Here is a 14,756-nt window from a genome sequence, read left to right as displayed (position 1 = left end):
GACCCTCAATACAAAAAATTGAAGTCAACGCCTGTATAGTTTGTGCAGACGTTGTAGACTGCATGGGCACAACAAACGGAAAATTACTAAATGCATCTATCACGATGAGCCAACAAGAATTCCAATATGGACCAGCGAAATCAATATGTACTCGCTGCCAGGGACCGGCAGGGCGTGCCCACTCAAAATAGCGTTGAGGCGGAGCAGCTTGGTGTTCGGCACACGTCGAACAATCTGTAGACATCTGCGTAATCTGCTTATCAATACCGATCCATGTACAATGACGGCGGGCAAGCTGCTTGGTGCGGACAACTCCCCAATGACCTTGATGCAACAAGTCGAGGACCTTGGATTGGAGCACTTGGGGAACCACTACACGAAGCTGGCCATTCTCGGTGCGTAACAGCAAAACTCCGTGCGAAACAGACAACAGATGACGTTGCGGATAATAGCGACGAACCACAGGATCCGATATGTCCTTTGCCTTGGACGGCCAACCACGTTGAACAAAACGTAATAGTAAACTCAGATGAGGATCCGTAGCTGTCTCACGTGCCACCTGACGATAATCAATCGGAAAATCCCGGAGGGATTGATGCTCATCGGCGTCAATCTGATGGCAAGAGTCGTCAGAGGAATCGAAGACATCATCCGCAGCAATCGGCAATCTAGAAAGCGCGTCAGCGTTTGCATGCTGAGCTGTAGGGCGATACAGTATCTCATACTGGTATTGTGATAACAAAAGAGCCCAACGTTGTAGTCTCTGAGCTGTCCGCTGAGGAACTGGTTTAGACGGATGAAACAGTGACGTCAGGGGCTTGTGATCTGTTACTAAATAGAATGGTCTACCATAGAGGTAGTGATGGAATTTTGTGACACCGAACACAATAGCCAACGCTTCCTTGTCCAATTGGCTATAATTACACTGAGCTTTGTTTAGCAATTTAGATGCGAACGCAATAGGACGTTCGGTGTTACCGACTCGGTGAGACAACACAGCACCGAGGCCGAAAGAAGAGGCATCACAAGCTAACACCAGAGGCTTGTTAGGGTCGTAATGGACCAAACAACGATCATTCAATAAAGCCTCTTTAAGCTGCTGAAAGGCTGATTGGCAATCAGCTGACCACACAAACGGAACATTCTTACGGCGGAGACGATGCAACGGTGCAGCAATCTGTGATGCATTAGGTATAAACCTAATATAGTATGTCAATTTGCCAAGAACTGCTTGCAATTCATGCAGATTGCGAGTGGCGGGCAAATCACGAATAGCTGCTAAATGTGACTGGGAGGGATGAATGCCTTGAGCATTAATAACATGTCCCAGATACTCCATCTTCGTAAGGAAAAATGAACATTTATCGATGTTGCAACGTAGGCCTGCCTGAGACAACACTGTAAACAAACACTCCAAATTACGGGAATGTTCAGCAGGCGTCCGACCGGACACAACAATATCGTCTAAATAGTTGCAACACGATGGCACATTAGCCAGAAGTTGTAACAAAAAACGCTGAAAAACAGCTGGAGCTGACGCACAACCAAAAGGCAAACGCAGAAAACGGAACAACCCCAACGACGTGTTTATGACAAAATACTGTTGTGATTGCTCGTCGAGGGGCAATTGCAAATATGCTTCACGGAGATCAATTTTGGAAAAGAAACGAGCTTCCCCTAACTTATCCATCAGCTCGTCCGGTCTAGGCAAAGGAAAAGAATCAATGACAGTCTGAGGATTAACTGTCGACTTAAAATCAGCACACAAACGTAACTTGCCAGACGGTTTCTTTATAATAACTAAGGGAGAAGCCCACTGGCTCGCTGAAGCGGGTTGAATAACACCGTTGTTTTGCCAACGACGAAGTTCATCTGCTACAGGTGCCCGGAGGGCGTGAGGCACTGGACGAGCACGAAAAAATCGAGGTTGAGCATTATCTTTTAACGTAATATGAGCGGCAAAGTTCGCAGCACAACCTAGTTCGTCTTTAAATATGTCACTGTATTGTTTACACAAATCGGTTATGCTGTCTTGAGGAACAACAACAGAATTAGTTTGCAACACATTGTCTTGGATAGACAGGCCAAACAAGTCAAAACAGTCTAATCCGAAAATGTTTACACTGTCCGTAGCGCGGAGCACTGTGAATGAAACTGTTTTTGTATTGCCACGGAATGTGGCTGGCACGCTACATACACCTAACACAGGAATTTGTTCTCCACTATAAGTAGCCAAAGAATGTTTTGCCGCTGAAAGTTTAGGGCGGCCGATAGCCGCATACGTAGCACTATTTATGAGAGTCACAGACGCACCAGTGTCTAATTGAAAATTGAAGGTCTTATCCTGGATGCGTAGCTTCACAAATAGTTTATTACACTGTCTCTGGATCGGTGCAGCGGAGGCGGAAGACACAAAATCAGCGCGTTTAGCGCGTGTTCGCTGCTTACGACAACTCGTGGGTTGGGCGGGTGGAACAACAACTCCCGCTTCACTTGCAGTCTGTACATTACTTTTTACAGCGTTGGAATTACGCTTGGGTCGCATAGCAGAGGGCTGGGTGGGTGGCTTATTGCGAACAAGTTTATTACCCACACGAACCGTGGAAGAGTCTTTAAACGCGACCTGCTGGGCGGGCTGGCTTTGAAGAACATGAATATCCATGGGCTGGGCAGCACTAGAATTGTTCTTGCGTTTACGCAAACAAACAGTCTGGATGTGTCCTTTCCTTTGACAAAAGTGACAAACCGCGTTTCTTAACGGGCAACGTTCACGAGGATGAGCAAGAACACACTTAGGGCAAGACTTAACTCTATCATTTTGCACACGCGGCTGACGAATGTGTTTAACATGACGCGGCCGGCTAGCGTTTACAGTCTGACTCTGCCGGTGGGGCCGCGGGCGTGACATAACTTGCTTAGCACAGGCAATTTGAGAAATACATGGCTGATCTAACTCACACTCAGCATAGTCAAAAGTATCTTGGGCTTCAATAATGTTCATCACAGTCTCTAATGACGGGTCAGGCAACTTTAAGATAGCAGCACGAATACGAGAATCTGCAATGTTTTGAGTAATAGCGTCTCGTAACATGACATCACTGTAGGAAGCTCCACACACACAATTAAATCGGCACTGACGGGTGAGGCCCCGTAAATCTGTTAACCACTGTTTATTAGATTGATGTGGCAGTTTCTTTAATCTGAAGAACTTGAATCTGGCTGCTGCCACATGAACTCGCGACTCGAAATACTCAGCAAGCTTGTTAACAACAACGTCATAGTCTAAAGCTTCTGGCTTGGATTCCGGGAACAACTTACAAAGTAGTCGATAGACTTCCACGCCTGCAGTGGAAATTAAATAAAGCTGCCGCTCAGTACCCGTGATTTTGTAGACTGTCATGTGCGCCTGCAACTGCGCGAAATATTCTCGCCATTCTTCTCTTGATGCATCAAAAGCACGGAAAGGCGGTGCTGCCTATGCTTGTTCCTTTTGTGTTGGAGGATTAGCCGCTTGTTTGGCGATTGCTTCCACCAGACTTTGTATTTGCTGACTCTGTAACAAGATCAACTGTTGTAATTCGGCAGACATAGTGAACACAAATTAAACCAGCCCCCAAAATTTTATCGCTATAATTAGTATAACCAGAAACAAGTTTAACCAGCCCTGCACACGAGTTCGGAAGCCCTCGTCGCCAGTTTTGTGGCGGCGTTCGTAGCGACAAACAATTCGCTGTAGAAACGGCTTACGAAGTCACCGCCACACTTTTAATAGCGGGCCGACCGGTCCGCTGGAACAGTGAACAGAAAGATGAAAACCCAAACACTCTGATTAAATAAAAGTCGGTACTTATCTTTATTAACGAAGATACAGAAACACAGTAGTGGACTCCGTGCCTACAGAAATCTGTCTAGTTCGAGTCGGAGCGGCTAGGTCAGCGTCGGCTGACAACAAACAACAAATCTGCTGCGATGCACACACAACTGACTAGCAAGTACACAATTCGGTGGCGAGTATACAACTGAGCGGCGAATACAGAACTGTCCTAGCGCTCGCGACTCCAGCGCTTAAGAAACCAGAAGCCAGCGGTGGCGCGCGCAGACTTGCGGCGATTTCCTGTCTCGCTGGCGCTGCTTATGCGGACGGCGTCCGGACTTTGATGCTGCCAACCTTTTGGCAGCGGGCTCGGGTGGCATTACTGGCTAGGATATAACAATCATATTCAAGGATTAGGTCCTTTGGCCTGTTCTTCCCCAGAATTATTCATGCTATCGCTCTAAACGACTTCCTATATTATGTAATGTGCAGCTCTCTCTCTCTCTCTCTCTCTCTCTCTCTCTCTCTCTCTCTCTCCCTCCCTCCCTCTCTCTCTCTCCCTCTCCCTCTCCCTGTACAGTTAAAATTTTGTTTGTAGGGTTCTCTTTTGTGTAAGATATCGGGTCAGCAGAAGTAATTTCCTAGTAGCAAGGTTTGACAGTACAAGTAAAGGAAAAAAATCCGGAAGTTGTTAGATTGGAATTATATCACTTAAAAATATCTTTTTGCCATTACAACTTTTTCTTTCAATTTATTCGCTCTCGGCCGTGTTCATTCAGCCATCTCAGTAGCAATGCCAATTATAACGATACTAAAGTGAGGACAACACAACACCCAGTCACCGAGCGAAGAAAATCTCTGACTTGACAAAGACTCGATCCCGGGTCCCTTCACTTGGTGATCCTACGGGCTGAACACGCAGCTACCAAAGTGGACACATTAGAACTTATACCGCATTCGTCATACGTTAGAATCACAACAGAAAAATATTATTACATGCAAACATAGTTTGTAAGTTGTAGTCATGTTTTAGCAAGTAAATAAAAACAGTTTATTCAATCTTCTTTACCTACATGTATGTACTGAAGTCCCACTCTCGCTTCTTTTTGTATGTCGGGGATGTCTCAGGAACTATTGTTTGGATTTTGTTTTGATATAGTCTTGGAATTGTTGGACCGATATCTTACCATTATCGATATCGGTAACAGGCAAAAATCGTCTCTGGATGGATGAACTATCTACGTACATAATTAAGTTTGCAGGGAACCGTCAGTGCGCTAGCCCTACTCGCTCTTGGCCAGTTTATTATATTGTGGCTTACTACCTATAATTATCACAGCAATTTCTAATTCCTCTGCTATAATATTGCAACAGCTCCTGCTTAAATTTATTTTTCTTACACTCATGAGCAGCTAAATAAAAAATACATGTGAAAGTCTACCGTCACGGCAAATGGAAATGTTCGGCTTCCCATGAGACTGGGGTGACGTCAGAATTTATACTGGCTGTAGGAATGGTCATGGAGCGCTGATCGGTGAAGACGGACGATGTCAAAGCGTTTGATCGTAGCTACATCACGGATGCCCCATGCATTTAACAGCCCATCTGCAGTCCTGCAGGCTTCCGGCTCAATACATACTACCGACCGAGGATGTTCCTCGATTCGATAAAAACGACCTTCGCAAACGCGTTCGGCAACCTTTTGGACTCCTCGGGCACACGTGCAGCCTACATGGCCCCTGCACGTCAGCGTCGCGCACTTGCCCTGTCCCACCCAGCAACGGACGTCTCCAGGCGGAGGTGCCAGCGCTAGCAGAAGCCGCCACTTCCAAGGGGTCTATCAGCGTCCGCCGGCCGCTGTAAATGTCGGCGTCAAAGTTACACAAGTCAGTTCTTCCGAATTTGAGAGCCTCCACTAGCCTCCGGGCGGGTGGTACACATCCCATCGTCTCAGAACGATCTCGTAGCCCATAGTGTGGACCGCTTTTGTTTCCTTGGTGCAATCAGACTGTATCCAGGATAGAGTTTTCTGTTCTATGCTAGTGTTATTCAGGACAGCTTTATTGGACATAGAATATTTTCCATAGAAGTATATTTGTCTATGAAGATCGTAATTATATTACTTTGTCAGACTCCGCAATCACCATACTGTCAAGTCTTCATACCTGTGAGACATTGTAATTATGACTTTGTTTTATCGAAGGAGACATTTCTTTCCTTGGTCAATAAATCAATAAACTGTTGTAAACTTTGATCACTGTCTTCCCTGTGTCGGTGTGAGCGACACATCAGTCTGAGCATTTCCGCATGTGCAGAACACGTACGATAAAGCTACCTGATGGGTAGCCGGTACTCACTGCGCCTGCCCGAGAGTGAACGGGTACTCCTCAGTGTCCGTGTCCTATGGAGGAAACATTGGAACAGCCCCTGCAGAATGACTAATCAATCGCCAGTTCGTCTCTGGACAAAAACCGATCAACAACCATACTATTCAGAACCAGCTCCCCAATTTTGCTAGTACAGTAATTGACACCCTGCAGGTGAACTACGGGGGATGTTCTGAAACTAAGTTTCGTCATTGTTTTCACGTGGGACTACCACTCTGGTACAACTAGGTGCTCTGTGATGCCAGCAACTTTCACACGGCCTGCTCCACCTCACCATTGGTTTGGAAGTAATGTCCCAAAAGTTCGGCTTTCAGTGCAGGGAACAGGTGAAGGTCCGATGGGGCCAATATCAGGGCTACAGGCCGAGTGAACCCACACAGGTTCAAATTCGTTGTTTCGGATGGGAGAGTGGTTCATCTGGCCTACAGCCCCGAGCTTGCCCCATTGGACTTTCACCTGTTCCCTGCACTGAAACCCGCACTTTCGGGACGTCATTTCCAAAGCAATGCTGAAATGGAACAGGCTGTGCGACGGCCCCTTGCATCGCGGGGCACCACTAGAACACTGCAACAAATGTCTGCGTCAGTGGCGACTATGTAGAATAATTATGCAAGGTGTGTAGTTTATCATGCCATGGCGTATTGGTTTTTGACGATAAAGTTTCTGTGTGAAAAGTAATGAAAAAACTTACTTTTGGATGCCCCTTATGCATATGACACCAGAGGACTAGAAATACTAGCACTGGATGCTTCCATCGTGGAGAAACGTAGGCTGGACTGACAAGTCATACATGATGAACCATGCCGAAGACAGGGCATGACTGCATCAAAAGCACGTGAAGCGACACTACCTGCTTGCCAACATATCACTGGCGAGAAAGATAGTATGAGAGGGGGTTCTATGGGATAAACTAAGGCTCTCATTGCCAAACGATTCTGTACATCAGTCAGCATCCTGCATGTGACATATGCCTTCTGTTATTCCTTCAGAGAAGGCACCATTCGCCAAATGCATCAGGCTAGTTTGAGGAACATCCTAGAGCCCTGTACAACCCCTCTTCCCTTCGTCACCTGGCATCAGCCCTATCTGCTGGCCTTGTATAGCATTATACTGTATTGTGTCTGAAAACTGAAGAGCGAGCAGTAGTTGTAGCTGGGGAAGTGGCCATTCTCCGAAGGACCCTACAGCTACCATAGAGGATGACCGAGAATCAATTTCCTATCTAGCAGTGCAGTCCATGTGCGTTTCTTGTGTTAGCTGTAGTAACTTCCTGTATCATACAGTGTTATCGCATTTGTTGGAGAAAATAAGCACTCCCATGCGTGTGTGTCTGCACTCACTCCATGTCACTGTTTATTTATAAGGTACGTTATGGAATGTTAATATACCTTTGTGAAATAGTGTGTTTATAGAGATGTAGTGATGGGACAACCAACAGTTGGCCAGTCGATCGCTGAGTCGGTTTTTTCTTTTTTCAATCGAATGAAACAATTGTATGAAAGAAAAACTATTCTATGTAAGGCCATGTCACTTTCCTGGTTAAGTGGTTTCACTTAATGTGACACAAATATCTGTGCTTTGATTTACATACCACTTGTTCACCCTTTTCTGTGGGGGCGGGTGCGTAGCCGCGCCACCGTAACCTGCTCCTACTGCTGCAAGGGCCAGGAATACAGGCGGCGCGAGGAGATGGCACGGTGGCCGGTACGAGCGCACTACTGCCAAGACCTGCGCTTGCGGTAACTGACTACCTCCTCCTGGCGTCTGCCACCCTGATGCTTGCAGCAGCAGAATGCTGACGTGAAGCGTGCGCGATCAGATTGATTAAAGGCCTGGCCAGACAGAATCCGGCCTGCCGCTGCGACGGACGGCACAGCGGTGGGCCGCGCCCGTCAGCGGCCAGGGACGCCACACAGGCAACGGGCGGCCGGCCGGCCGCAGCGACTCTTGATGCGTCAGCTGTGTTACACTGTGGAAGGGGCCGAACCCCATTATTAAGCTTGCATGCGTGGCGTGATTGTCTTTCCTTAGACGATTTGCAATTCTCACGCGGGACGCGTTATCTTTGTGCGAGTTTATATATTTATTTATTTATTTTTTAATTGCAGAAATGAGTAGCTCGCACTAGCGATACGAAATGGCACCAAGAAGAGGAGATGTTGGGTGCACGACATTAATAGCAAGAGAGAAAGCTTACGAGAATACCATCGTCTGTGTATTGATCTAAGAGTCTGACAGGTTCTTCAAATATTTTCGTATGTCACGAGAATGTTTCGAGGAAATGCATCGCCTGATGGCTCAAATGGCTCTGAGCACTATGGGACTCAACTGCTGAGGTCATTAGTCCCCTAGAACTTAGAACTAGTTAAACCTAACTAACCTAAGGACATCACAAACATCCATGCCCGAGGCAGGATTCGAACCTGCGACCGTAGCGGTCTTGCGGTTCCAGACTGCAGCGCCTTTAACCGCACGGCCACTTCGGCCGGCGCATCGCCTGATAAAAAGGTAGCACCGAGAAGTGCACAACGAACTGGAGAAAGCCAATTGATACAAGGCACAGGTTAACCATTTGTTTGAGGTACGTTTTACCGTTTGTAGCTTCTTTGTGCTTCAAACAGAAGTCATATAAATTATTCCATTTCAGTTTTGCTGTATCATATGAAATGTTCGGCGGAAGAAAGTTCTATCTCACAACGTAGTTACGAGTGGAGTGATAAATTTATTTGCAGTGTTTACGAATACAGCAAACGATAGTAACATCTAGTTCCGTATGTCCCGCTAGAGAGACCTTTCTACTTAATAGATTGTTTTGTTTCATTGTATTCATACCATTGTCATTGAATTTAAACAAACATATCTTTGGTCGTTAACTTATCCATTCGTTCTATCGGCATAACAGATTTTAATCTTTTCCAGATACTTGACTACAGGCGACAGTCACCAGACCATAGCTTTTTCTTTTCGGTTAGGACGTTCAACAGTTTCAGATATTGTGAAATAAGTGTGCCAGGCAATATGGACTGTCGTACAGCCCAAGTATTTATTTACATACTCCTACAACAGAGATGTGGAAGAAATCTGAAGAAGGATTTCTAGAACTTTGGGGGTTTCCGGACTGCCTTGGAAGCATAGACGGAAAGCCTATCAGGTTAAAATGCCCGAAGGATAGTGGATCCCAGTTCTTCTGTTACAAACAGTTCTTTTAGCTAGTTCTCCTGGCGATCGTTGATCCATACTACGGAGTTTACAGTAGTTGATATTGGAAGTTATGGACGTCACAGTGACAACACTATTTCTGAGAATTCAGCTTTCTATCAAGAGTATATCGAGGGCAAAAGTATTCTACCTCCAAATCAGGATCGCGTGTATCATACAAGAAGTTCTATTCTCTCACCTCCTCTGTAAGTCTTTGTGTGTCCATGATGCGTGCACTACGAGCTGCAAGACAAAAACCGCCTCACGCCGCTGCTTATAGTGTGACAGCAGAGCAGTTGAATGCGCCACCAGGGGCAAGCAGCCGCTCCGGCTTGCGGCGAATCTGTAATCTGTGACAACCCGGCGGCGGCCGGTGCGGCAGGCCGCATGCCGGTGCGTCAGAGCCGCACCCTGTGTGACCGCCGCCATACAATAACGAGAGATTCAACAGTGCGGCCTGCCGGCTGCGGTTCAAGGCCACAGGCCGGACGGCCAGGCCGCATTCTGTCTGGCCAGGCCTTAATGGACATCATCACACCTTGTCAGTAATACGGGATGCAAACAGTTGCAAAATGGTGGCAGTATTCCTTTCTTCTTCACGTACCGCTTTTGTGAACTTTCATGCTGGGTCGGCTTTGTACTCCCAACGAAGCTTTTACCTGTACCCTGGTTGGTATACCACTGCTTTATTTCATCTAATGAAAGTACTACAGACTGGTTTCACTCACAAAAATATCTGAGTAACTTAGACAACTAAACCACTAAACAGTGCTTCCAGTTGAATAAATGAATGAAAACATACTTTAACCAGCACCTGAAAAGAAAGAATGTATAACAAATACAGTAAGTATGCAGAACACCACTGGACTGTTTCGAGCCCGCATCTCGTGGTCGTGCGGTAGCGTTTTCGCTTCCCACGCCCGGGTTCCCGGGTTCGATTCCCGGCGGGGTCAGGGATTTTCTCTGCCTCGTGATGGCTGGGTGTTGTGTGATGTCCTTAGGTTAGTTAGGTTTAAGTAGTTCTAAGTTCTAGGGGACTGATGACCATAGATGTTAAGTCCCATAGTGCTTAGAGCCATTTGAACCATTTGACTGTTTCGACTGTTTTCATTCGGTTGCTCCCAGAGGCTGGTTTCAAGCGGGAGAAATGAACGAATAATAATCCAACCGACGCGTAAAACTACACCCGGCTAATTCGACTGTTTCCATTTGGTTGTTCCATATACTTGTTTCATTCAAAATAATAAATGAATAATTCAGCCGATACTTAAAACTAAAAACAAATGAATCGATTGTTTTCTGACAGCGGACCAACAACCAACCGACTGGATCGATTGTTTCATTCGGTTGTTCCCATCACTTATAGCGAGTTGAGAATCGCCTGCTCACACTCCAGTTTGCAGATATCCACAGTTAAAATACGACTGTTTTGAAAATTTCTGACTTTGTTCTCTGGTGTAGCAATAATTAAACCGTTCACTCAAACAACGTTGTAACTAGCAAAAAAAAACGGATTTTATAGGAGGACAAAGGAAGGTTTTATGCTTACCTATTTGGGTTTTCTGCGCCGTTCTGCATATTTTTGTAACAGTTATTACACAACTGTTTGTATTATTATAAATCAACTAATTCAATGCAAAGAAAGCTTCTGAAATGAATTTTTATTGCATTGATTGCATGTATGTACACTGGATTGCTAGCTTCGACAGGACTAAGTTCCATCTTCAGATGATTTCATAACCTGTACACTGTAGAGCTGAAGGTGGCAGCTTCCTGCTGTCGAAACTAGTAAGCCAGTATACATACATGCCAAGGCAACAACAAAAACTTCATTTCAGACTCTTTCTTTACATTTCTTGTGTTATATTTGAGGTAATAGCACCATTTTAATTTTGCAGGACCAATAACGTTGCATCTGCACAGTTAGAATCGTGTGTTTTCCTACGTTAATCTGATAGACCCGATATGTTTAAATAGCCATAAAAATTGCATTCAGCAGTTTCGGTGAAACAGTTCTGATATTTATGTAAAAGGTTACATTAATATTTTTGGTTTTACGAAAAAATGCTTATCAACCAAATACTGCACAAAATGAATGTATATTACAGGATAATGTTAAAGCCATGAAAACTCAAATGCCCTGCATCTGAATTTCACTTTTTGATATATTTTCGTTTATTATACACGTAATAATAAAAACACAAAAACTCCAACAAAACATTGAAAACAGAACATTCTTTGCACTCACTGGAAATTTTTGTGGAGAAATCAAGCTACACTGGCTTCTTGCAACAATGACACATGTAAGACGTCTTTCTCTTCTTTTTTGGGCCACAGGTGGAGCATATTTTGCTTTTTTTCCTATCGTTCAACGACGACTTATACTCTTGGTTCTGTTATACCCAAAACATGGTGAGTGGATACACGAAATTCACGGACTACGTGACAGTTGTTGACTCACTTTTTATTCGTAGTGTCACCAACGAGTCTGCAAGCAAAATTAGAGCGGATCACCTGAGTATCGTCTTTGTACGAATTCTGAAAGACAACGCATCATTCACCCAACTTACGTCCAACACGCGGAAAAATAATGCCATTGGCCATTGTTCAAAGAGGCTTCGACCACCAGCGATACTTGTTTCAACTAAATTTGTTTCTAGTAGAACCCTGACTAATGATTCAGTCCCTACAATTCTGTCTTCATCATTTTGATCATTTGTTTAATTCAAAAATTTCACAGGTGGCAAAACAAATTCATCTCCACTTTCGCACTATTCCTATTCTCAATTATGTTCACTTTCAATGTTTTGTCACTATACAATCAAACATCACTTCCTAAACTCTCCTCAGACCATTTCAAAACACTATCCTGAAAGTCAGGGACCATAACATGAACAGCAGATGAAGACTTGGCTATTGAATCCATAACGAAAGTCACAGGTGCGGCCTCAGTGACCGCTTGCACGAAAGTAGCAGTAATAGTATAGGTTCACATCACATTAAAGCGGCTACTGACAAAGGAAATCACTGCGCTTCGGGAAAGAACAACTCGCTGTAATATTCTACCGCACCCCTATGCATTAGTAACAGAGCAACAATAATGGCTAGCGGTCTGTGAGAACGCATCTGGAACGTTAAGGTTTTACGGAACTGTCACCTGCTCGCGCCTGCCACTCTCCCCCCGCTATGACATAGTGCCCCCTCCCCCTCCGCCACCCTTCAACAATGCCAAGTTGCCGACAATGTTGACCGTTTGTGCTCTGTTACAACCATTTGTGTCAACTTTGTCGCGTAAAGTAAACTTGCGATAGAAAATACCCGAAACGTAACCACGAGGAGAACCTTTCCTGGTACCCTTTTATGAGAAAAAGCAGTTCATTTTAATGACAAACTTTGAGGGAACTCTAGACACTGCATTACACACACGGTACGTGTTAGACTGCTGTACCCTGCTCTAACCAATCTGAGTTTTCGACGACGCTTGAGCGGTCATCGTTGAGCAGTCGTGCATGAGGATAGGCACAAAAAGCTTTTGATGTGTTTCGAGTCCATGCTGCGATGCATCTCGCCCAAACCTGGCAATGTGCACCGTTATAATTGAGGATAGCTCCTCTACGCAAAGACGGCGAGTGCTAGGGAATGTAGAAGAGATGATGGTTGCTTGCACGTGGCGCCAAAAACCTTCAGCGTTACCAAGCCGTACGAAGTGTTACTGCGGAGAACAATGAATAAAATTGCATTTCGACTGAAGTACGGCCACTAACTTTTATCGCCGTTCAGCGCTAATCATGGAAGGCTTCCGGAGAAAGACAATCTCACTGTCTGCCGAGGCTTACAAGAAGGTGATGTGCTGGCACGTGACGTGCACAATAGATATGGTTGTACGTGAGTCTCGGTTGAAAGTAAAAATATACTATATATATATATATATATATATATATATATATATATATATATATATATATATATATATATATATGCAATTGACTTAGTGTCCAGTTCTAGATATTAGTTTCCAGTTTCAGCAGGTTCTTTCCAAACATTATCCGATTAGATGCTCAAAGATAAGTTATTGTTCTCTGTCTATCTGTAGCTCAGTGCTTCCTTACGTAAATGGCTCCAAACTGACGCATAAAAGCCCTCCGTGTGGCCGAGCAGTTCTAGGCGCTTCAGTCCGGAACCGCGCGACTACTACGGTCACAGGTTCGAATCCTGCCTCGGGCATGGATGTGTGTGACGTCCTTACGTTGGTTAGGTTTAAGTAGTTCTAAGTTCTATGGGACTGATGACCGCAGATGTTAAGTCCCATGGTGCTCAGAGCCATTTGAACCACTTGAATCATTCTGCTCCACGACAATGCAAAGCCTCATACGACCAACACAGTCGCGGCACTCCTGCAAAAATTCAAATGGGTTCTTGGCCATCCTCCATACAGTCCGAACCACTCTCCCTGTGATTACATTTCTGGTCCCCTTAAAAAGGCTCTGAGGGGCAAACGATTCACCTCGAACGACGACGTCCAGCTGTACGTGCGGATCTGGTTCACATCGCAGCTCCGGGAATTTTACGAGACAGCCATTCACCGCCTTATGTCACAGAGCGACAAGTGTCTCAACAGCGAGGGTCAATACTTTTAACATACAGGTACTGGTTTCTGAAATTATGCCTCCTGCTCGTTTATTTTTGAACGTCCCTTGTATAATTTGTATCCACAGGACAAAGAATATTAAATTGCCTAGCTTGAGACTTCCGTCCTTATTGCACATCACAGGATATTACTGATTATTAATACTCAGTCCCAGAAGGCCAAACGGTAACGATCGACCGACGGACATGTGATCCTTAGCCTGTAGGCATCACTGGATGTGGATATGGAGGGTATGTAGTCGGGAAAACGCTCTCCCGGCCGTTGTCAGTGTTCTTGACCGGAGCCGCTACTTCTCAGTCAAGCATATCCTCAATTGGCCTCACAAGGGCTGAGTGCATGCTGCTTGCCAACAGCGCTCGACAGATTCGGACGGACGGTCACCCATCCAAGTGCTAGCCATTCCCGAAAGCGCTTGACTTCGTTGATATCACGGGAAGCGGTGTTACCACTGCGGCTAGACCGTTGGCCTTTCTTTTTCGTACACGCTCGAGATTTTCCCACCTCAAATTTTATTTTAATATTTCTGCTTGTCATAATACTCCTAGGAGATCATCAGACTCATTTGCACCAGAAGAAAACATTCACTCAGCCCCTTGATGACCAAGATAGTGGCAGAAAGGAATGAGCTGAACGGCATCGTCGCGGAAAAGAGTCTCAGGGTTAGGCTCAAGCACCTAATTCAAATTTTTTCTCCTTCTTTCGCTCAAAC

The 14,756-nt window shown here is 45.2% G+C and overlaps 2 protein-coding genes across 2 annotated transcripts in view; one reads left to right on the top strand and one right to left on the bottom strand.

The window, feature by feature from the left end:
* LOC126199621 (uncharacterized) overlaps positions 1-5,760 on the bottom strand; it is a 51,861-nt gene extending 46,101 nt beyond the window's left edge. The window contains exon 1 of the mRNA XM_049936548.1: positions 5,547-5,760. Within this exon, the coding sequence (XP_049792505.1) occupies positions 5,547-5,760 (214 nt within the window). The remainder of the gene's footprint in view (positions 1-5,546) is intronic.
* LOC126199202 (bumetanide-sensitive sodium-(potassium)-chloride cotransporter) overlaps positions 1-14,756 on the top strand; it is a 316,749-nt gene that overhangs the window by 24,773 nt on the left and 277,220 nt on the right. The window lies entirely within an intron of this gene.

Source organism: Schistocerca nitens, chromosome 8 (genome assembly GCF_023898315.1).
Source record: "Schistocerca nitens isolate TAMUIC-IGC-003100 chromosome 8, iqSchNite1.1, whole genome shotgun sequence".
NCBI classification, from domain to species: domain Eukaryota; kingdom Metazoa; phylum Arthropoda; class Insecta; order Orthoptera; family Acrididae; genus Schistocerca; species Schistocerca nitens.
Note: the sequence above shows the minus strand (reverse complement) of the source record. Positions and strands in the feature narration are given on the sequence as shown.